The 25,279-nt window shown below is 38.8% G+C and overlaps 1 protein-coding gene across 2 annotated transcripts in view; it reads right to left on the reverse strand.

Moving 5' to 3' along the window:
- The window catches only part of SCAI (suppressor of cancer cell invasion), a 111,965-nt gene extending 89,336 nt beyond the window's left edge, over positions 1–22,629 (reverse strand). For both annotated transcript variants that reach the window (XR_005652532.1, XM_039861700.1), the window contains exons 1-2: positions 22,449–22,629; positions 21,686–21,730 (exon numbers count right to left, since the gene is read on the reverse strand). Coding sequence is in view for 1 of the 2 variants with exons in the window: in XM_039861700.1 (XP_039717634.1) it covers positions 21,686–21,730; positions 22,449–22,501 (98 nt within the window). In the remaining variant the exon portion in view is untranslated. The remainder of the gene's footprint in view (positions 1–21,685; positions 21,731–22,448) is intronic.
- Between the last annotated feature and the right edge of the window lie 2,650 nt (positions 22,630–25,279).

Here is a 25,279-nt window from a genome sequence, read left to right on the forward strand (position 1 = left end):
CTCTGAACTACTTGGTGACTGTAGGAAATGTGTGGGTTCAATCAGTTTGATTCTTGTAGGCACTGCCTCTTCAGGTCCTAAAGATTAATTCTTATAAGGTAACAATACCATTTTGTTCTGATTTGTCAGTTACTTTCCCTTCTGTCAAGTTTCTGTCATCAAAATGTTATTAAATCTTCCATCAGATGCTCTGTTCTAAACCATTCTCATTTTTATAGTCTTAGCCTTTTCTGCTTTTTTAATACCAGAGAAATGTACGTGCATATGGAAAGTACATCATTTTAAAACAAAAGCAAATCTAAACTTAAAATAACACTGGGAAGTTATTACCAAGTGCATTTTATTTTTAATTTTTTTTCCAAGTGCATTTTAAAAATAAAAACACATAAATCTCAAAATTATTAAGTAACTGCTGAAAATCAAAAAAACCTAGCAAGTGACAGAAAAAGAATTTAATTTCATGTCTTTGAAAGGAAGAGTGGAACATCAGATTTGAGACCAGTACAAAATTACATAAAATATAAAAATAAATAAGCTAAGAAATATAATATTCAACAGAGATGAAGAACATATATTCCGTGTATCTTTCTTCTCATTTAGGAGTAAATCAAGAAAATTAAGAAAGGAATGAACTTGTGGAAATCTAAAAAACAAAATAAATGACCAAACAAAACAGAAACAAACTCATAGATACACAGAACAAATGACGGTTGCCAGATGGGAGGGGGGTTGGGGGTTGGGTGAAAGGTGAAGAGATTAAGAAGCACAAATTGGTAGTTACAAAATAGTCATGGAAATGTAAAGTACAGTTTAGGAAAAACAGTCAGTAGTATCATAATAACTATACATGATATCGGGTGGGTACAAGACTTATCAGGAGATCACTTTGTAAGTAATATGTGTCTAACCTCTATGCTGTACACTTGAAACTAACGTAATATTGAGTGTCAACTGTAATTGAAAAAAAATTTTTTTTTAATTTTTTAAAAGAAAAGAATGAACTCCATAAACTAAGAATTCAAAGGTAAAAGACAAAAAGGTAAGCCTAAAAGAAAATTCATTGACCTGAGAAAAGAAAATGAGTAGGAAATAATATCACGTCAGAACTTAAAATGGTGCCAGAAATAACAAATGCAGAAGAAAAAGAAGGCATGAAAGGTGAAGGGAAAAAAAGGCAAGGAGAAAGGAAGGAGACGGGAAAGAGGAGGAAGAAAAGCAGACGGGGTATTTACTGCAGTGATTCTCTCCCTGTTGCTCCGCTGAGAGCTGGGAGGGGTGGAAGCTCAGAGAGAACCACATCAAGAAGTGATGGAGAGCCCATCACAAGGTCCTGGCTGTTAAGCCTGGTGCTATGATTAGATAGGACTTTTGTGTCATCTTTTCTGGGGAGGGGAAGAAATATAAAGGATTTTACAAGCATAAGGAAAGAAAATATTTATGACAAAAAGAGTGAATAGTAGAATATTGAATTATTGGCTTCACACTTCGGGAAATGCTAGTTTAAACCATCAAACTTACATCAAGAACCTAAAGCCTATATAGTATACGAACAAAGCCTAATAACAACAATAACAGGTAACGTTTATTGAATACTTACTAAACCAGATTCTGTTCTAAGAGCTTCACATGTTATAATAATAATAATAACAACAGCTAACATTTACTAATTGCCTACCATATATGTTAAGCACTATTTTAAGTATTTTGTAAGTATTCATTTAATCCTCAAAGCAAGCCTATTAGATTATTGTTCCCATTTTACAGATGAAGAAACTGAGACACACAGAAGTGAAGTAACTTGCCCAGGAGCACAGAGCTAATACGTATCAAAGCCTTAGCTCTTAACTACAATTCAAAACTGTCTGCTGTACAGGCTATCATGCAGCAACAATCTGAGCTCAGAATACAACATATTTGTAAAAGCAATTTTTCTCAAATTAAGTGGCTTTTTTTTTTTTTGCTGCTTCAAAAAGTTCTTTCATGCTATTATGAATTGTATGCATTTTTAAAACAATTAATATCAACATTCTATGACCACAAGTAAACCAGGCTGATTTTAAGATTCAAAGAATTACAAGATTTACAAGGACTGCCTATAACTGGAATGACAGAACCCTCGCGAGTCCTTTTAGAGTTTTAAAACCTTAGTCTAAAACATAACTGTGAACTTCAAGGTTCACTCATAAGGGAAGAGAGTGTCATCAAATGTAGAAGCAATCCATTTAATTTAAGTGAAATAATTTCACCATAACCTTTTCTCAATTATGAGAGCCTAAAGCTATTCTTAATTTATTTAAAATGTCAACATTGTTTTTGTTTCCTGAATATTAATGGTCTTCAAAGAGGCTTGACAGTTTTTACTTTCACTGGCTGTGAACTAAAAGCTGACACACCAACTTTTAGAAGCCACCTGAGGGTGAGAAAACCAAGGCCACATTTAAGATTTCAAATAACTCACTAATAAAACAGCAATTAAGGAAAGGTTCTATTTCCCCAAGTGTTAAAAATGCTCTTATTCCCTTTATGACACTGGGAAAATTACTTGTGCCTCAACTGGAATTGCCTCACTTCCCCATAAATAAAGGAATCCAAATACATATTCTTTAGAAGGATTTCAGGCTCAAAATTCCTACAATTATGTACAGTTTTATCTGAATGTATAAAGCAGAAATGGGAAATGTTACATTTTACAAATAAAGAGAACAACAGATAAATACTTGAACACAATTATTTACATTATCTGTATTTCCATTTTTGGCCCGGAAAAGGAAATTGCTTAAGTTATTCTATTTTATTTCTAGGAACTTAAAAGCTCCTCTTCTAATTCATTTCCAAATCTTAATATCAAAGGATGCTTTCTAGAAAAAAGATATAAATAAGTTTATATTAATTCAATATGTTAGAAAATTTCTTAAAATTTGGTTTAAATTTTTTAAAGTTTAAATCACATAAGTATAAGTAACTGTGTCTATTCGACATAAAAGTGTGATAAAAAATATATATGTATAAGCACTGGACGGTTCATTTCCAATGGCCCAGCCATCCAGTAAAATGTTTTAGCATCATAAGCTTTATTTCCTGCCTGATATCCTCAGGGATCTAGTTTGACAGCTCTCCTGTATAATTTCTACTATAAGACTTCTCTGGCCTCTCTTGGCACAAGTAAACTGCTGCTAAGTAATATTTCTCTTGGCAACAGACTACATACTTTATAGAAACAGACCTTTAATTGAACCCTTTCCGCTCAAATTCATATCTTTCCCTAACATGTGAATCTTAAACTAAGTCTACTCTAATAAGATGGACACATTTTATGGTACTGAAATGTTACATGTTCACTAAATCTTCCCTGATAACAGCACTCGATTCAAGTTATAATCTCTCCTGAATAGAAATAAAAAAATGGTTTCGGTAAATCATATTCTAGAGTTATTTTTCTTTCGACTGCCCTCGAATTATAGATAGAGATCCATTCTACAAGGTTTTAGGAAATAAAAATAAAATTGAGTGAAATCTAAAAAACTAAATAAAATATAAATGGTACCTCCAACCTTTAAGAATGATGCCTTCAGTTAGTCACTCCCACCTTTTTACTCAATACATACTCTAACCAACACTAACCCATTGCCAAAGAGGTAAAATGTACATCTTAAGAGACAGAGCCCAAATGAAGCACTGAAACAACTACTTAAATCAACGTCTCTCCTTCTAAAAATCTCAATACAAACCCCGAGCATGCTTTAATTTCACTCAAATACCTATCTGGTCCTAAGTCTCAGGTGACACTAAGTTTTATCAGAGACAGAACCTGTCGGCTAGTTTATAATTTACTGGGAAGGATAAGAGTATACAAATTTAAAAATATGTATTATGCTGGTACAATAGAGTTTGAAAAAGCACACTACTGGAAAGTTTATTCATTATTAGATGTACGACTTTGAACAGATCATTTGTCTTCTTAGAAAAACAGCTGACTAAGACTGAAACAAAAACAAATGAAAAATCTGAATAGTCCTAGAACTATTAAAGAAATAGATCTGTAATTAAACAGTTTCCCAGATGAAATCACCACTTGGCTTTACCAGAGAATTTGTATAACCATGTATGGAAGCAAAAGCACCAATATTATGCAAACCTTTCTAGGAGAAAAGAGAGACCATTTCCCAACCCATTTTATAAATCAGGATAGTCTTGATGCCAAGATGAAGGACGCTATATGAACATAAAGATAGATGCAAAAATCCTTTCAAAATATACTAGTAAACTGAATCCAGCAACATAAAATAAAGGATAATGCATCATGACTAGGGTTCATTTCAGAAATGCAAGGTTGATTTAACATTACAAAAAAAAAAAATCAATGTAATTTAATACACATTAACAAAAAAAAAAGGAGAAAAAAATCATCTGATCATCTCAATAGACAAAGAAAAAGCATTTGATAAAATTAAACTCCCATTCAGGATTTTAAAAAAAGATCTGGTCAAGATGCAGTAACAATAACCAGATTTACCCTCCTACGTGAAACAACCCCCCCCCCAAAAAGCAGAAAAAATAGATAAACAATGGTTTTGAGGACACTATATCAGGCAACAAAAAACAGTGATCTCTGAAGACAAATGAGGTGAGTCCTACACAACTGCCCCAGCTCACGGCCTTGAGAGCACTTCCAGTGTACAAGGCAGGAAGGGGAACCCAGACACAGTCCAAGGAGATCCTAAAGATGGAGCTGAGAGTCCAGGGAGATCGAGGCAGCTAGAGTTCACAGGGCAGGATACTGTAGAGGAAAAATGCAGCACAGAGGAAATGCTGGAGATCTGTAGGGAGTTTCTCTCAAGTATTCCACCAAATATACATCAGTCCATGTGTGAAAGAAAAACACTAAAGACAGAGGAAAGAACCATTCAAGAGGATTAGAGAGAACAGTGCCTGGAGCTTACACAGGCAACGATAATGCCTGTTCCCACTAGCCAGATTTAGAAAACCCTGTAATTCTCTGGGAGAGTGTTCAGAAGGGTCTTGCCACAGCAGTAGAGAATGATAAGCCCCAGTAATGATAGCCCTCAAGCTGCTCTGGTCCCACCCGACAAAACATAAAACCAAGATCCAAATGGATCAAAATATTTCCAAGTAATTTAACTAGATCGTAGGGAAAAAAATCTCCATAAATTTATAAGAAGGAGAAAAAAAAATCAGAACAAAACTAAACTCCAGTTCCTTCACAATGTCTGGTATCTGATTAAAGAATACCAGGCAATCCAAAGAAGCAGAAAAATATGACCGGCAACGGTGAGAAAAAATAACCAATCAAAACCAACCTAGAACTGCTGTGAAAATAGTTATCATAACTAGAAGAGCAAGCAAACTTTTTTCTATAAAGGTCCAAAGAGTCAATATTTTAGGCTTTGTGAGCCACACAGTCTCTGTCACAACTACTCAAATCTACTGTTGGACAAAAGTCTTGAACAGTCTTGTCACATGACAAACGAGATATACAAATAACTAATAAACATATATAAAGGTGGCTGACTTCATCAATCATCAGAGGAATGCAAGTTAATACCGCATTGTACCCCAGTAGCAATAAACACATCCGACACCCAGATCTTGATTTTTAATGCCAGTCTCCAACAAAAGGAAACAGGGTCTCTTGGAGAAATGTTTGATTCTGTGACTAAGACAAAAATATAGATGAGCCTGGAGCATCTTGTAATGCAAGAAAGTAAGTGTCCAAAGAGAATTTTTTTAAAACCTACAATGATAGGAGTATGTCAAAGGGACACAGAAGCCAATTGAAAGCTCCCAATGGCCAAGCTGGAACAATTTCAGCACCAACAACAAAAAATAAAGTAATATTAGATTGTAAACAAAGTATTAAAAAATTTATGAGTCCAATTATATAAATAAATGATTGGATAAACAAGTAAATAGGTGGAGAACAGATGAATCTCCTATGAAGAAAAAATTAAAATAATTTGTGTACTTTGCTTTCAAGGAAGTGGAGCATGACTCTCATTCTTTTTTTTTTAATTTACTAATTTATTTTTTTTATGATGACATTGGTTAACGAAATCCAATAAGTTTCAGCTATACACTTTAACAGTGAGGCATATGTATATTTACACTGTGTGTTCACCTCCCATGATTAGATTTCTTTCTAGCACCACATATTTGACCCCCCTTTACCCCATCTATCTCTTCCTTCTCCCCTCCCCCCGATCCTCTGGTAACCACTAGTACATGACTCTCATTCTGGAAGTATGGACTACACATAGTGACTTCATACCAAAGAATACAGTATGAAAACTGCGTAGTTAAGAAATCTGACAAACACTATCTCAGCTAGGTGATCAAGGTCAACATTAACAGTAATAAGTTCATGTAGATGGCATGTACCTTTGACATGTGATGAGAAGGGTACTTCGCCTCTGTGGTCTTCCCCAATTAAATGACATTCTAAAAACTACTTGACCAATATTCTTCAAAACTGTCAAGGTCATCAAAAATAAGAAAGGTCTGAAAAACTGTCACTGTCAAGAGGCCTCTGAGAAAATATGACTAAAAACCATGTAATGTGGTATCCTGTGTGACACAGAAAAAGGACAGTAGGTAAAAACTAAAGAAAGCAGCATAAAGTATGGACTTTAATCATTTATTTTCAAAATAGTACATATGTAAAATCTTTTCTCTGATCTCTCTTGTTACATGCTCATTAGAAAGAAATGTGGAAAATCCAGAAAGTATGAAAAATAAATAAAATTTCTACTCCCTGGAGGTAACCAGGATTACTATGCCAAGGCCATGGTTCCCAAACTGTGTGCACAAGCACCTTTGGGGCACCACAGCACATTCACAACAATGCCGGGTACTTTACACTTTCAAGGGAAACACAGTGACATCTGTTGGATACTACACAAACTACAAGCTCTAAGTAGTTCAGTTTGAACATTAATTCACTTGACATTTCTTTAAGTAATGGCATTACCTTTGTGAAGCTGGTTTCTGCAGTGGCTGCTGTCCTAAGAAGCAAATACCATGTGAAAATCATTTGGTATGGGAAATGAGGTGAGAGCAGGATTCAAGGTTTGAGAAACTGTGAAGGGCCCAAGTAATCGTGATTATTCAAGAATGAAATAAAAAATGTTTTCCTTTAAAAAAAAAAAAACACGCAGAGTAATATTATTATACCCTTACCACAATGGCTAAAATTTAACTATACCGTTGACAAGGAAGTAGAGAAACTGGAACTCCCAAAGAAGTAGCTCATGGGAGTGTAAACTGATACAACCACTTCCGAAAATGACTGTCAACATTTAGCTGGTGATGCTCATTTTGTATGACTCGTAAAGTCTACAGACCTATACCCTAAAGAAACTCTTACACATGTACAGCAGGAGATACCTTAAAAAATGTTTTTGGTTCCATTTTATAACTTAGAAACAATTATTCACAGACAGGAGAATGGATAAATTGTGATGCAGTCATGTAACTGAATACGATGTAACAGTGAAAATTAATGGAACATCTATGTGCATTACCATGAATGAATCTCAAACTCCCAATCTGAAGTAATAAAACAAATTGAAAATAATATGCAGTATGATTTCATAGATACAAAGTTCAACAATTCTAAAACTAAACAATATACTTACAGTTACATCCGTATGTTGTAAAATTATGAAAAAATGCATGGAAGTAAAAAGAATTTCAAAGCAGTGCTTTCCTCTGATACAGCAGAGAAGGAAGTGAATGCCATAGATGACATAGGCATACGAGGAATTTTCAAGGTATTGATAATGTACTACTTTTAAAGTTGGCCAGTGGAAAAAATGTTTATTCTTAAAGTATACACATATGTCATTTACGTTTTTTTGTATATTTATTAGATTTCATTTTAAATAATTAATTCGAGTAAACATTATTCAACAAAATATGTCTTGGACAAATACCATGTTCCAAATATTTTCTGGGTTTTATGAACAAAGAAACATCCTTGATCTCACAGAGCTTATATTGTAGCAGAAGACAAAAAGCTAAACCTAGAATGAATAAATGAAAAAAATATATATATATAAACATATATATATGTATAAATAAAGTAGAGCAAAGAAAAGTATCGGGAGTATAGGGCAGATTACAATATAAAACACCGAATTTAACTTGAGATGTTTAAAATTTTATTATAAAAACTTAGATTTTTTTTTACCAGTTTATAGGAAACTAGGAAAAATCTAAGAGATGAAATCATCACGATATTAAGAGAAAGCCATTTTCTGCTTTCATTATTCCTGAGAATGTTAGTAGACTATCCATTAAAAGTCTTCAGAATAAAAACACGTAGCATATTTAGATATCTGTGGAACAAATGATTGTTTGCACACAAAATCTGTTTTAATTACTCCATTTTTTGAGCTAGCGTTTTCCATAAAATAAATAAGTTTTAAAAAAGAATTTATGAAAATGGCTGAACTCTCATTTACCCTTTCGCCAGTTACATTTCTTTATCTGGTGTCGATTTTCAAACAGAACAAAAAATACAACACGCTACAAAGGATAAGAGAATCCAAAATAGGAGAGAATAAAGAAGAATCTGAAACTTTCAGGAATACTATCCTGACTGAATCAAAAGACTACGTTCCTGTACATGGTCAAATATCCTGAATGTGGTGAAATGAGTGAATCTGAGCGAAGACGGTTTTCTCTCAGTAACATTTCAAATTACTTTTCCATCATTTCAAATTACTTGTCCATCATCTAGTCTCAAGCATGAGGTTTGTCTGTTATCCAGTAAAACTAGGTACATTGCTTACATTTCTGCCTTTAAATCTTGTGTCTATGAGACTTGCAAAAGCATGAACTGTCTAGAAACAGGATTCTTTTCACTCTTAATGGTCTTTACTTGCTTGATACTTCAAAGTAAAAATGCAATAGGTTACATAGGTTACTCAAAACAATCACTTTTACCTAATTATCCGAACCACTGGAGAGGATTATCTGATAAAACTACACTATCTCAATTACAGAAATTGGTAAAATAGAAAATAATGGCCTTAGAAGCTTGAGGAAGTTTGAAAATTTTGAAGCCAGAAGACATCTACATAAAGAACTGTTTTCATTTTATTTACAGGGTTTTAATAAACCCTCATAGGATATTATCTCCACCAAAGTTTCTATAAAAAATCCAATGTTACTATTTTAGTCTGCAATAGCAAAAAAAATGTTATTGAGCCCGACAAAAAATTGTGTTTTGTCTTAACTGTGCCACTTTTTAGCTGTGTTATTTTGGGTAAGTGACTTGACTCTCCCGAGCCTCAGTGTCTCTATGTGTAAATGCAAATAATACCATTTGTTTCCGAATGAAGCAACAAATATAAACTTGATCTGCAAACAAGCACTGGCACCCTGGGAATTAAGTCATCCTCCCTTGCTCCCCTCCTTCCATTCAGTTCATTTACTCCACTCTATAATCAACCCAAACACTAAACAATTAAGGACTGATCAAAACACACAGTGTCCTGAACACTTAAGAGCTATACATTTCATCGCATGGAAAGTATTCATCGATAAATTTAAAGACATATTTAAAAAAATAAAATAAACTAGTGACAACAGGTAATGTGTTTGAGACACCACTGCCTAATCTATCGGTAAATGCCAGTCATTATCAAGAAGTCCAAAAACCAGCACCAGCCTACCCCTGGTTTTGAACTTTCTCCCTCACCTTCTCCCTAATCCTTTTTCCCAAAGAGGTCCTTCTGGCTTTCACCTCTTAAGTGACCCTTTAAGCCCTGAAAAATCTAAAACACATTTATTAATTCCTTAGTCCCTGAATCTAAAACACATTTATTAATTCCTTAGTCCTTGAAATCTTTCTGCTGGTTATCCTTCCCCTCCCTAGTCTAAAAATAATAATGCCAATAATAGAGTAGTGATTAGCAGTAGTAACAAACAGCGATCATTTTGTGACAGGCACTATCTAAACACTTTCTATGTACACATAATTGAAATCTCCCAACAACCCTATGAAGTCGATACCATGAAGACACTGAGTTACAAAGAGGTTGCTCCTTTCTAAGGTCACAGCTGGCCTGAATCATTCCAAAGTCACTGCTCATCAACATGCACACAACCTTCGAAATAAGAAGGACATGAGAATGGAGTTCTCTGGGAAGTGTTACTGTTGTCTCATTTTTGATGTTTTGATTAAAAAATATAATTTAATAAATATGTAAAATGAGAGTCAATGACATAAAAATGTACGAGGGAAGAGGATACAGAATCTGTTTTTCTTCTCTTACGATACTAGCAATGCTCCTGAAGGTAGAACTACATCTTGTTCTTAAAGTGGAAAGCAGTTTAATATATAATGCAGTCTCTGCTCCGGACTCAGGCAAAGGGAATACCAATTCCATTACCTTCTGCTGTTTAACTTAGCGGCTTAAAACCACCACCTTCATTGTGCTTGAGCATCTGCAGTGTGGGTAGGGCTAGGCAGGGGCATCTCTTCTTTGCTCTACGTGGGCACCCACCGAGAGCAGCACCAGGGGGATCGGGAGGATTAAGATCCGCTTTTAGGACGGCTCACTCACACGGCTGGCAGGCTGGTGCTGGATGTCAGCTGGGAGCTCAGCTGGGGCTGAGGGCCAGGAGCTTCGGTTTCTCTCTCCCACAGGCCTATCTTTGGGGCTCCTCGTAACCCGGCCTGGTAGCTAGGTCCCAAAGGCAAGGATGCCAAGAGAGGAAGGTGGGAGTCCATGGCATTTCCATGGCCTAGCCCCAGGTCAAGGCCTGCCCTGATGACAAGACGGGGACAGCAGACCTCACCACTGGATAGGAGGAGTGTCAAGGTCACATTGTAAGTACAACCCATGAAAGGAAGGATACTGCTGCGGACAGCTTTGGGAAATACAACCTATCACACTAATGGACCGGTTACGTGTCAGAATACATCAAAGTTGAAAACAATGACCTAGGACTCTTCCTAGCCTGTGATGAAATGAAGCCAATGGCCTACCAGCAGTTATCGTCAGAACTAAATGACAGAGAAAAAGAGAAGAAAGGAGAGTTAGGTACTTCCCAGAATAAAAGAGTGATAAAAGATACTGAGTAATCACTCACTAAAAAGTAAACATATTTACATAAGTAAGAAGAAACTTTTGGCATCACTTTGTCTACTGCCTTTATTCTAGCAACTGCTAGAAAACGGAGCTTTTCTATTTCAATGAAGGTTAGGGAAACGTCTTACTATTAGTAAAACTCTAACTTCTAGAATGCATAAATTTTTATTCATTCGATTTCCTATACTGGCCGTAAAAACCCTTAAAAATGAAAAAGCATCAAACATCTTCGGAGTTAACAAGGTAAGGGAAGAGCTGAGGCGCCTGCTTCCTGTTTCAAAGGGCTTACGAGCAGAGAGAGAAACAGGTCATATCATGGACGCTGGAATGAAGATGCTTCAAACCCCCAGGGCATGGAGGGATAAAAAGAAAAGGAGTGACTAGAAACCAGCCAAAGCTCTGGGGACTGCAGCAGCATGCCACGATCTACGTGTTCTTTCAACACATTCTTATACAGAGGCTTCCTCCTTAAGCCCAGTCCTTTTCCCACATATTAGAGCTAGAAATGGCTCCAGTGAGCTCTAATCCCGTGGTTCCCAATGCTTTCAAGTATAAAAACCACTTTTTAAAAGTAAAACTTCTTTGATACCCATACGACAATTGTTGTGACTTTATTATCTGGTTACTGAGGAAAATCAATAATGGCAGAAGTACCACGAATTCACTAACACTTCTACTAAATGCTGTTGGTATTTTGTCACAAGGGCATTTACACTCAATAGCATGTACATGAGACATTCGATTTAGATAAAATTCTTAGGAAACATTGAATACACGTCAGTTATTGGTAAACATGTGAGTAAACCATATTTGAAAAGGCTGAGACTAAGGAATTTTTAAGGACTTCCTTTTCAGGTATGTTACAGCGGAGGTCTCCAACCTTTTTGGCACCAGGGACCGGTGCTCCTACGAGAACCTAATGCTTGGCGATCTGAGGTGGAGCTGAAGCCGTGATGCTAGCGCTGGGGAGCGGCTGCAAATACGGATGAAGCTTCACTCGTCCACCTGCTGTGCGGCCCGGTTCTTAACAGGTTCCAGTCCTCAGCCCAGGGGCTGGGCCCCTTGTTACAGGACTTCTGTGCTTGTAGTTGAGCTCAATAACTAATCTCTCCCAACAAAGATTCTATAATTTTCTTATAAATTATTAAAAGCAGCCCCTTTCTTTTTAACTTGTATCTTAATGATTTCAAATTGGTTTGGGACAATATAGATGCATATACTTATTTTATAAAAAAGATTCCTTACTTTTTTCGATTACAAGTTTATTATCACCAGCCAGGAGTCATCTCAATAGATAAATGGCTTGCTTATCGACTGTTAGAAAGACAGGTTAATGGGAATTACTCTAAATCTAAAATCTTTGTTTTGGGCAGTGGTTTTCTAAAAATCTGCATGTGATCACCCTACGGTTTGGAAATTATCACGACAACTGAAAAGTTCTGACTGCCATTTTGCAGTCAAACCATGTGTGAACACCTTCAACATGGGCCCCACCATGAGAGGATCTGCCAGGCTACAGGCAAACAGGCACATAAGCTTTCACGGCCCGTGGAGCACATGGAGAGAGCTCCCAAGAAAGAAACCCAGCTGCAGAACAAGAACATAAAGAACGATGCCTAGCCTCAGAGTGCAATGTTTCCAAAACAGCTGCCAAGTTTATGAAAACACAAACACCTCTCCTTTTGCTTAGCTGTGGTGAGGACGGTCATTTCATGGCAGTCTTCATCCATGAAGAGAACCCACAGCTCGTGATGCAGAAGCTCTGACAGGTTGCGGAGTACTTTGGAAAACCAGAGATGAAACAAAGTTAGGCCATAAAAAAGACTAGGCTTACGTATTAGTCAGAGTTTTCTGAGAATTCGTCTGTGTGCGTGCACGTGCGTGTGTGTAGAAAGATAAATATTAAGCAATTGGCTCATATAATTATGGAGGTTGGGAAGTCCCAAGATCTACAAGCTGGAGACTCAGGAGAGTCAACAGTATGGTTCCAGTCTGGGAGCCAGTGGGCTTGAGACCCAAGAAGAGCAAAGTTTCAGCTCAAAACCAAAGGCAGGAAAAGACTGATGTCCCAACCCAAGCAGGCAGGCAGGCAGGCAGGCAGGCAGGCAGGCTAAGTTCCCTCTAACCCAGACTTTTTGTTCTTCTCAGGTTTTCAACTGATGGGAGGAGGCCCAAACACACCAGGGAGGGCAAAGTGCTTTACTCAGTCTACTGATTCAGATGTTAATCTCATCCAAAAAGCCCTCACAGACATGCCTGAAACAATGTTCGACCAAATCCCTGGGCACCCCACAGCCCAGTAAAGTTGATGCATAAAATGAACCATCACCACTGACTCAGACAGCCAAGAAGGGGTTGAAAAGAGTTCAGGTACCAGGCAGGTACCAGCCAGAGGAAAACTGACTCTTTACTAGGCAACTAACCTTTTGGCTTTTCCCTTAATTAAGTCAACATGAGCACGGGACTACCTTCCTATCTGTGGGACAAAAGACCAGGGAGAGAACAAAGACTCTGAAGATGAAGGAAGAGCAAATGGACAGAGATTCAGTTACTAGGACAGGATGCATCACTGCCTGAAAGTAAACTGTCCTTCAGTGCCTTCAATCAAAAGATAGCTGCTTCCCAAACACACAAACACACACACACACAGAGCCCATCGGAGACCTACCCGAGCAGAAAAGCTTAGCCAGAAATTGAGGCCTCTGGGTTCAGTGGAGCCAGTGCTGGAAGGAAAAAGAATCTCAAAAAAATAAATAAATAAATAAATAAATAAATAAATAAATAAATAAAGCACAAGCTCATATAACTCAGCCCTTGTGAAGCTAGGATAATAAGTCAAGCTTTTGGCCAGGGCTGTAGTCACCTCAAGGTTCATCTAATGTGGGACCCCCTTCCAAGCTCACTCGTTTGGCTGCTAACTGGCCTCACTTCCTTACCACACGGCCCTGCCCATAGGCTGCCTGAGCATCTTCACAACAGGCAACTGGCAATCCTCTATTCAGGATGGCGGCTAGCCCCACCCTCCCACCCCCGCCCCCACTAAGCGATCAGGAGGAGAGAGAGTACAAGAGCACACCCAAGGCAGGAGCGAATTCTCCTTCTAACCTGATCTGGGAAGTTACATCTCATCACTTCTGTGTTCTATTCACTAGAAGTGAGTCACTCAGTCCAGCCCACACTCAGGGGAGGAGAATTAAGCTCCATCTTTTAAGGAAAGGAGAATCAAAGATCTTTAAAACCACCACAGGGACCAAGACAGTTACTGAAAACAAAGAAAGTACCTGGATAAGTTATTAAGACATCAGTGGATGTTTTATTTTCACTATATTCCCCAACCCCACCCCCAGAAGATAGTCCTTGCCTCAGGGGAGGTTTCTGTTTGTTTTCTGAAAATGTGAACTCCTGGAGGAGCTTATGCTGAGGGAACAGTGGAAAGATGGTGCCCTGAGGGCGGAAAGGTAGAAACAAGGAAACACCACGGGGTGATTTATCTGGGAAGGGGAAGGAGTTCTTTGGGACCCACAAAGAGAGGGGGCCCAGCAGAGCTCTAGATAAATGGCAGGTCCTCAGAGGAAAATGGGTGTGTGTTGTACCTAGGAAATCTGTAATCTCTGTACCAGAATCCCAAACCAGCAAAGATTCTTGTGCCTAAAGTTGACCATGACTATCAGAGACACCAAACATCAAGGAACCATATCCTCAGATAACATGCTTATCAGTCACAGCCACGCTGGACTGAAAACTAGCCTTCCACCCTTCCCCGATTCCTCATATGCCACTCAGATAATTGTACAATCCTAAGGAAGGGTAGATGCCTCTTCTTAATTACTGAGATTGAATTTTTCATCAGTCTGGGGGGGTGTCCTAAGATTGGATTTAATTTCATTTGAAGGAAATAAAATACCGTACCATTTTCTTGGTTATTTGATTTTATGAAACAAGATTCATACTTACTAGATGTTCAAATTATTTACTAACTTATGGATATCTTTTACAATTATCAATCTTGGTGGTTTCAAAGAAAGTTCCAAACAAGATGCTCCATCAAAACATTAAGATTTTAGTAATATGTTACCCCAAAATTTGTCCAGGCTATACTTTCCTAATATATAGAATATTAAGCAATTAATTATATATCCACGTGTATCTGCCTGGATTTCCCTTCCACCCCACCCCCACTCTCAGTCCCCCAAATCTTGGCCTTGTGGGGAAGCCGTCCATTTAGGGCAGGGATCTACAATTTCCATTAAAAAAAAAATTAAATCCACCTCTTTAGTCACTTCTCAGCAGAAATAGCCATAATCATCATTACATATTACCTATATTTTTAGGATCTTAACTTAAAATATAGCTCCCAACTGTGTGCTACTCAACTTATATCAAAAGAAAAACAAATTTTAAAAAATTACCTTCATGGAGGATTACTGAAGAACCTAGTATATTATCCATTCTTCTAGATTTTTTTGCTTTCAAACCTTTTAGAAGTAGAGTGACGCCAAAAGACATAGGTATCTTTGGAGAATGGCAGATTCTCAGTCTGAGCAGAAAACATACAAGATGGGCCTGGAAGACCCTTCCCACAAGGAAGCTATCAAAGTCTAGTGACCCAGGCGCCAACCTAAAGAGGCCTCCACTGGGCAAAGCGTGGACGATGAACAATTCACGTTCATAATAGTATTCTAAGTTTGTCTATATTTACAAATGTCCATATTAAAGATATACAGACAGACAGAAAGTAGGAGTAGGGCCTCAGAGGCGAGCCTGCTTTACCTTCTTCTGGCTGCTCCTAGCATCCCAGCCTCGAGGGAGGCCCTGAATTAGTCCCAAGGAACCTTTGGGCTCTTTTTGAACACCCTGGAAAATCACTGCTTGAGCTAGTCTAGATTTTATTACTGAATAAAACATTACCATGAAAATGCTGAGCGCTTTGACCGAGCTAACCTGGGCCCCTGCAGAATCTGCCTCCACAGAACTGCATTTTGGCATCGTGCCCAAGGTTTTCACTGACACGTGCTTTACCAAACCCTCGGCATTTCTGAAGGGATGCTGCTGAAGCGAGAACACGACCGCGGAGAAACTCTGCAAACAGAGGCTATTCCCGGGTTTCAGTGTAAACTGGAAAACCTTCACCGAGTTTTCCGTATAACTTACCTCCAGAATCTCAGTTTCTCACCGAAGAGTACAGAGATCTACCTCCCAGAGATAAGCACCCCTCGTTTGATCACCACCTACCTACAGAAAGAGTGCAATGGACAGACAGCACTGCAAAAAAGTACATCCAAAAGGCAGACTGAGGTTTGGTCTACCCCACACCATGTTATTGTGACATCCTACTGCCTTCTTCACATGTCACTCAACATGGTCTCTCTAGGTTATTTTGTTCATTTTCATGACGTGGACCACTAAGTGTTTCCTGATGACTTCTACGTCTGTACCTCAAGCCCTAACCTCTCTTCTCTGCTCCAGAACCATGTTTTCTTCCCGCCTGGTGAGACAGGGCACTGAAGCACTTTACAAAGCTCCACATGGCCCAAAAAAACTCATCATCTTACCCTTCCAAACTTGCTCCTGTATCTGCTGCCTTAATTAAAAGCATTCCCATCCAACCTATTATTCAAGCTAAAAGCTCCCCAAGACTGTGAAGAAAAGGGAAAGGCAAGCCACAGACTGGGGTACAATATCTGCAAAGCATATCCCTGATAAAGAATACATAAAGAATTCTTAGAATTATATAAAAAGACAATTGATTTAAAAATTGGGCAAAGATTTTAACGGAAAATTCACAAAAGAAGTTATATGAATGGCTAATAAGTACATGAAAAAATATACCACATCATTAGTCATTCAGAAAAGGCAAATTAAAAACTTAAATGATCACTATACACCCATAGAACAGCAAATAACAGTGATGATTTCAAGGGTATACATGTGCCAAAATTTATCAATCGTACACTTTAAATGTGCAACTTATTGTTTGACAGTTATACCTCGATAAAACTTATTGGAAAACGAATGACAATATCAAGTATTGGCGAGGATATGGAGCAATGGAATCCTATACATTGCTGGTGGGAATGCAAAATAGTACAGCCACTTCGGAAAACAGTTTGGCAATTTCTTCAAAAGCTAAATACATGTGCTGTAAGCCCTAGCAAGTCCACTCCTAGGCATTTACTCAAGAGAAATGAAAATATACGTCTGCACAAAGACTTCCCTCAAATGTTCATAAAAGTTGTATTCGGACTAACCAAAAACTAGAAACAAGCCAAATGTCCATCAACTGGTGAGTGGATGAACAAACTGGGGTATAATCACACAGTGGACTGCTCCTTGGCAATAAGAAATTAACCACAGCTACAAACAATAACATGGATGAATCTCAAAGGCATTATGCCAAGTGGAAGAAGCCAGACACGAAAGATGATACAATGAATGATTTGCTTATACAAAATTCCAGAAAAGACAAAACTAAGAAAAAAAAGATCAGTGGTTGTCAGAACTATGACTTCAAGGGAACATGAGCAAATCCGGGGTGAGAGGGCAGCAATGGCAATATCCTATCTCAATTGCACAGGATGGCTGGTTACACAACTGTATACATTTGTTAAAAGTCGCCAAACTGTATATTTAAAACTGTTGAATTTTATTATATGTAAATAATACCTCAAAAAAGCTGATTTTTAAAAAGACTGGGAGGCTAAATAAAAAATATTTTAACTAATGATAGTCACATCTATCAATTATTGAGTCCTTAATGTATGTCAGGTAACTGTATCATGCATTTAACATTCATTATTTCATTGAATCTTCTCAATAAGCCATCCGTTGAATCATCCAACATGGAGATACTGAGAATCTATTATGTGTGAGGCACAGTTCTAGGTGCCTCTAGGAATAGAATAGTAAAGAAAACAGACAAAAATCTTTGCACTTACACAGTTTATACACTATTAGAGAGGAACAACCTTTACCTTTGATATGATTTCAGACCACCAAAGCCCCATCCCACACTAACTCCTTCTTGCCACCAATTCATTATTAGTTCACTATAGTTGCATTAAGCACCTCCACAGACACAGGGATACAAAGATGAACTAAGACAAGGAAATAGTTTTAGGGGAGAAAAAGATACAAAGAAATAACAGTAGGGTATGAGAAGTTCACTCATCTCAAATGATCTTGGTTTTTCTTTAACTATTACAGTTTGGTCTGCGCTGGGTTCACAAATGATAACTCAGCCCTAACTGAAGTCTGTCAAAAAGAATGACTTAGCAACTATCCTAAAATAAAAAATCAGACTTTTGGCAAGTATAATAGTCAACAACCGTACACGACAGGCCAACTCACAGGAATATTTAGGGTTATATTCAGCAATTAACTCATCTGAAGTGTTTACCAGGAAGTTATATCAATTGATAGTGAGAATTTTTATGCCCACAGTATGCAATTGATAATAATAGCTATACAAATTTTCTGGCTACAGCTATTACATTCTTTCTTGATAATCCATCTTTAGGGTCTTAACTGGCCATTGTTTTCTATTTTTAGAGCAAATACTTAGAGGAAAATCTTGGTCTCGCCCACAGGACTTCTGTAGAGACGTGTACTGGCTGTCCACTCAGGTCAAAACCCTGACTTGGTCAGGATTTGACCTTGATCAGACATGCAGAATCCATGCCCTCATGATCCTGGAATGAGAATATAAGCTTAAATTCATTGCTGCCTGGTGGTTACCAAAACTTGGTTATAAAAAATAATGTTTATGGAGAATTACCGAAGGACTCATTCGCTCAATAATTCGGTCAATGGTTTTCTAAATGCCAGGCACTATTTTAGGTGCTGGGAATAAGCAAGAGTCCCTGTGGCTTATTCATTCCTCTCAATCTCTGAACCAAGTCTAACCATCGGTGGGCTGTACACCTAAACCACACTGCTTTGGCTCTTTGGAGGATGTTCACTGAAATCCCCTGAACCTGGATTGAAAAGCATAAGAAGCAGTCTTAGAAAAAACTCATTACTATATTTACCACTGGGATTTTTTTTTTTCCCCATGAAAAGAAACCACAGTGTCCCCACTATGAAGATCAATGCGAGAAATTTCTCAGATCTAACAGTCAAAAAAAGCTGTGCTTCTCTTGAACAACATGTGTTTGATTTTACAGACACCATGAATCTGCAAGGGGAGCTTTATTTTCTTCTTTGCTTTGCTCTAAACTCAGAGCCAAATATGGAACTTGCATTGAGGACTGTGCAGTACTTTCTCGTCTATAGACTTCGTCACTAGTTTAATTTTATTATTCTTTCAATTCTTCTTTGCCCTGTCTTTATTTTTAATCCTTTAGACTGTGCACATTTTGAAAAAAAGTGGAAAATAAAAGTTATCTGGTGGTACCTAAAATTTACTGTGCACTTTCTATGTGCCAGGCACTGTACTAAGTACTTTACGATCCTGTAAAGTTTGAACTATTATTTTTTCCATTACACAGATGAGGAAACTGGGGCTCAAAGAGGTATACTAACTGTATATGATCTCATAACTTGTATTTGACAGAGCTAGAATTCAAATTCAGCCCAAACCATTATATCTCGGTGTATGTACAGACTGTCATGGGAACAGACAAGGTAGAACAGAGGAAGGAGGAGAGGTGGGTGGGTAAAGCTGCACAAAGGATGAGACGTTTGAGCTAAGTCTTAAAGGAGGATGCCTGCCAAGGAGCAAGGAGAAAGTATTCCAATGAAAAAGAAAAGATGTGAAAAAAACCCAAAGCGAAGAGAGAACGTTAAGTTCTGGGAATGGCAAAGAGAACAGAGTTAAGGTCAGCAATTAATTCATCGTGAAGGATTCACTAGAAAGTTAAGTCACTTAATACTTGACACTTAATAGATCTATTCTTGAGAATTCCCATGGCTGCAGCACTAAACTGTGGCTAGAAAGATGGGCAGAAGTAAAATAAACACAGTCTCTTTTTTATGATTAGGCTAAAAGTCTGAATTATGTTCAATAAACAATGAGGAACCATAGAAAAATCTTAAGCATGAGAATTACAGGATCAACTTGCACAGCATGGTGAATGAATTATAGATTTTAGGCAGGGAACCTAGTCAGGCTACTATGAGTCTGGCAGTGGGGTAATGAAGTTAAACAAGGGTTGTCAAAAACAAATATAATGGAAGTCATACATGTAATTTTTAATTTTCCAGTAGGTATTTAGAAAAAGTGAAAATAATTTTAGTAATACTTTTATTTAATCCAATTACATCTAAAATATTACTTCGGCATGTAATCAATGTAAAAATTAGTAATGACAAATTTTACATTAATTTTTTGTACTAACCTGAAATCTGGTATTTTATGCTTAGAGCATACCTCATTTTGGACATTAAGTTTTCACTGGCAATATTTGCTCTGTATTTAGATTTCATAAAATTTACAGATGAAAAAGTACATTCACATACGCAAGTTGTTCCAAACATATGGAAACATTTTCCAATAAGTGAGTCAAGTATCAGTTTTTAAATTTAAATTAATTATAATAATATTAAAAATTCAATTCCTCAGTCACGCTAGCCACATTTCGAGTGCTCAGCAGCCATAAAAGGCTATTATATTGAACAGTACAGAACTAACAAGTGACAAAGGCACCACGGCTTTTGGCATGTCCACAACCGCCATTTCATATCTGCCCACCGTTCAGGTTTTCTGTGTGCTAACATCGATCACTCGCCAAGTATTAATTAACTATGACAGCAGTCCTACTTGTCACATCCTCACTACTATCGCTTACTTTCTCCAGGCCAGTGACTACATGTGTGAAAAAGCAATCTAATGACTACACAGAATTGCTACATACTGCCTGACAAGTTGAATGCATTCAGAAACTGCCTGTGGAATGGATATATGCCCTTCTTTGTTACTCAAGGAACAAGTCACTTGTTTACGAACTACTTAAGCCCTTTTTTTCTATTTTCCTATGGTTCACCTGTTTATTAGACTCTATGTACAATGAAAAAAGAAAAAGCAATGAGAAAACCTATTTTCAATTGTACATTTATTAGAGGCATTGTTGTATAATGGTTAAGAGCTTAGGATCTGGAGTGAGACCGCCTAGATTCAAATCCTGGTTCTATCATTAGCTGTGTGATCTTGAGTAAACACAGGGCCTCTCTGTGCCTCAGTTCCCTCTTCTGCGAAATAGTAATAATGGTACATACTTCCTTGGAGTGCTTCGAGGATTACAGAAAATAATACATATAAAGTGCCTCCACATAGATTCTGACACACAGTAGATGTTCAGTAAACATTAGCTTTTAAACAGAGCTGATAACGAAGAAGTTGAAATTATGGTCAAAGTAAAAAAAACTAGAATTTCTCTATTATCCAGGTCTCTTTCCTATAGACTCTTAGATTCTCCCCCCACCAAGAAGTCTTGCAGATAGTTATATTCATTAAAAAAAGAGCTAAATAAAAAAATTTCATCCACTGACAGGGTATAATTATGCAGTAAGGCATAGGTGTAGCCAAGCAAATGAAAAAACACGAAGCAAAATAGGAAGGCATTTTGCCTTACCTGCTTTTCCGTTTTCGAGGTGGTTTCTCCACTGTGCCAGTCAGTCTGTAGAGCAACAGATAAGATGGTAACTAAAGTAATACTTTTATTTAATCCAATATATCTGAAATATACAAGAACACGTCTCCAGGCCTTACTGTGCCAGTCAAAAACTCAACGTACCACCCTCTAGGACTACAGGCTCGTTAAACCCATACCTGACCTTACAAAATGCCTACGCTCTCTTTCTCCTATTTACCCAATCCAGGCAATCCCGGGACTCACTGTTCCCCTAATGTTTGCTCAGCCCAGACCCTGCTCTGCCTCCTGGTCTCTCACTCCATCCTCAGCTCCTATTCGTCACAGCCCAGCTACCCAAAACCACCCAACACCACCTACTCATTGTCTGTCTCGTCACCCCCGCAAGCCCCTCCGGCCTCCCTTTTCCCGTGCCCACCCCCTCCCGAGCGTGCATTGGTCCTTGGTTCTGCCTCCCGGCCCCGAACCCCGCATTCCTCCACGGCCCCTCCACGGGCGCGCGCGCCCTGCCCCTCCCGGCCCAGCGCCCCCAGCCCGCCCCCTCCGCGCCCATTCCCTCTCATGCCCCTCCGGCTCCGGAGGATGCGATCGCCGCCCAGCCTGCTCCCTCGACCCCTAGGCAGCCCCCCGAACTCTCCCCACCTGAACTGCCTGCCCTCCAGTCTTGGTGCCCCCAATGCTTCACGGCCCGCTCGCGCGCCCCATCCCCAACCCGACCCCGACCTCCACCCTGCCCCCGCCCTACCTAGGGGCAAGGCGACTCCGCGGCTGCTGGGGCTGCCGGGCTCCTCTGACCATCCGGCTCCTGCTCCGCCGCGGGAGCTGCTCCGGCGGCCGCAGGGCTCGCTCGGGAAGCTGAGGCGGCGGAGGCTGGAGTAGGCGGAGAGGCGGGAGAAGGGCCTCGCGCCTCTGCCAGGCTTGCCGCCGGGCCCGCCTTCTCCGCGCCTTTCCTCCGCTCCCATTGGCTAGAGTCGTAGAGAGGCCGAAAGTCTGGTGATCGATTGGACGCTCGAGCTGTCAAATCCCGTCACCTAGAGTTTGGTTGAGACTGCAGGTGGCGGCAGAGGTGCCTTAGAGACTGCTAGCAAGGCAAGGGAAACCTAAGCGCCCCCGTGTGCTCGAAAGTAGAAACTGCAACTTCGGCGCCCGACACCTGCCGGCAGGTTCTGCTAGCTCTGCGTCCCGCATCCCACACACCTGCTGGCGCCCCCAACACTGCACCACGTCAGGACCAAAAGCCAAGCACTGCAATTTCCCAAACTCCTCCGGCAGGAGCAACAGAAACTCTCCAAAATGAGCTTCCTTTGGAACCACCTCGTACTCAGTCCCTCTCTACTTAACGCTGAATGACATGCTCACACAGCTCACAGATATCCTTCACAGAGGATATAGCCAGAAAACTCTTAACAATCTACCAGAATAAAGCGTGGTTTAGATATTCAATACTCTGCAGAAAAGGCCCGCTTGGGCACAGGCTTCCAAGAAAGCAAGAGATATGTTTAATTGCCACGAAGGAAAAAACAACACTGAAAACAATTGATGCCATAACTAAAAGCAGTGTGTTCCACTTTGAAGGGCCTGAATAGAACTGATCCCTGAGTGTATGCTAATCGTCCTGGGATACTGCAGATGATTGTTAAGTTCTACACCAGTTAATCAATTAAAATAAATTTCACTGCATTTTGGTTGTTGACAGACTACCAGCACAGAAACACAGTTACCTTTCCACTTCTACTTTAACGAGGCGGTCCTTGAAAATGACATAGCTCATAAACATATTACAAAATTATTCCTTCAGCCTCTCGATTCCTTGTGTACACTTTTTGTTTGGTAGATCCTTGGCATCTATTCGAAGCTGGGAGGAGGCATAAAACTTTCTCTTAAGCTACTTCCATTTTATTAGAACGTATTTTTATACGTCAATAATGTGACACCAACAGGTTGGAGATAAATCTCTCACTAATCTTCACAAATGGCAAAAATGAGGATACTAATGTTTCACAAAACCAATTTTATGGCTGCCTTTATGCAAAGATGGTTTTTTCTACATCTCTGATGTTAAAAATGACCTTCGTTGTATGAAACGATGGTAAATTATGAAGGGATTTTTTAAATGGCTATGACAAAAAATGTCAAAAATCTGTTGCTTTCCTAAATTAATATTTTATGTAATCCCCAAATCACAGAACCACAAACCACTTCAATCCCAATCAACAGTATCCACCCGTATTATCAACATGCCAGAAAGGGTAAAGAACCCCAGAATAATCTCAGACAAGATCAGAAGAGGTGGGGTAGCAGTACTTCTGGATCATCAACTCACTAGGAGTCTAATCTTGAAATAGCACTCGTTATGTTTCTTAAAATATGGATTAAAATTTTCTGTCTGGTTTCAAGGTCTTTCAATGCCTCTCTGATACATGGAAGATATTAGATAGTAGAGCTGAGGCTAGTCATTTCTTATGCCTTCTCAAGAAGTACTCTCAAGTTGTATCTGAGTCATGTCCAAGTTCTAGTAACCTCTGTGGCTGTGCTTTTACTATATAAGAAATGCACATCCCATCAACCTAGTTCACATTTAATTCATATTTTCAGTTAAGCCTTCCCCAATTGCTTCATTCTACATCAAACATGTCTTCTCCAAATTTGTCTTACATAAACTATGTCAGCAATTACATATTGCCTTGGGTTATTCTTCCCAACTACATTGAATTTGGGCAAATGGTGTATCTTAGTAAGTACTCAATAAATAGCAGCTTTGGGCCAAGGACTGGGTGCTTCATGAGTGCTATTTTTTAATCGTTATCAAGCCTGTATGGCAGTCTCTTATTTTAGACACAAAATTTCAAAATTCAGAGAATCCAGCTAGCTCAGGGTCACACAGCTACAACAACCACTACTGTTCAAAATTGCTTAAGGGAGCTTAAGACTTACTCTGGTATGCCCTACAGGGGTTCGAATTCGAGTCCTCCTGTGCAACCTTGGGCAAGTTACTACCCTCTTTAAGTCTGTTTTCTTGACTGGAGGAAAAAAACGGGTAATGGAGTCATAGAGACATAGTAAGGGTACCACAAGATAGGGCACGGATAGCATTTACTTAAGTGTGCTCAATACAGGTTAGATGCTATTACTGTCTGGCACAGCTGGGGTTTTTACCTAGATCTGATCCCAAAGCCTGTATTCTTTCCACTATTCCATAATGCCTCCATACAGTCCTTTCTATCCCACTCCCATTTACATACAAAAGCAGAGTGTTGAAAACATGGGTGCCCAGGGGTTAAGTGGCATATACTTATGTAATAAGTATTTTTGCTGACACATGCGAAAATAATCTTCATAAATTTCATGCATTTTTGAATTAAGAAAACATCTGAATGATCCAAGCCAGCATAAGCGTACCCTCATGAGGGTAAAAAAGGCACATATTCATCAACTGATTGACAAGGAAGTAGAAAACTAATGAGAGGAATGAGGAACCAACCTTCCCCAAGCATCTACTGTGTTTGGTCTCATGGCAGGAGACTTTCCAAATGCTTTTTGGTGTTGTACTACTGTATATTTTTTCAGCACGACTGC

Source organism: Pteropus medius, unplaced genomic scaffold (genome assembly GCF_902729225.1).
Source record: "Pteropus medius unplaced genomic scaffold, Ma_sr-lr_union100, whole genome shotgun sequence".
Taxonomy (NCBI): domain Eukaryota; kingdom Metazoa; phylum Chordata; class Mammalia; order Chiroptera; family Pteropodidae; genus Pteropus; species Pteropus medius.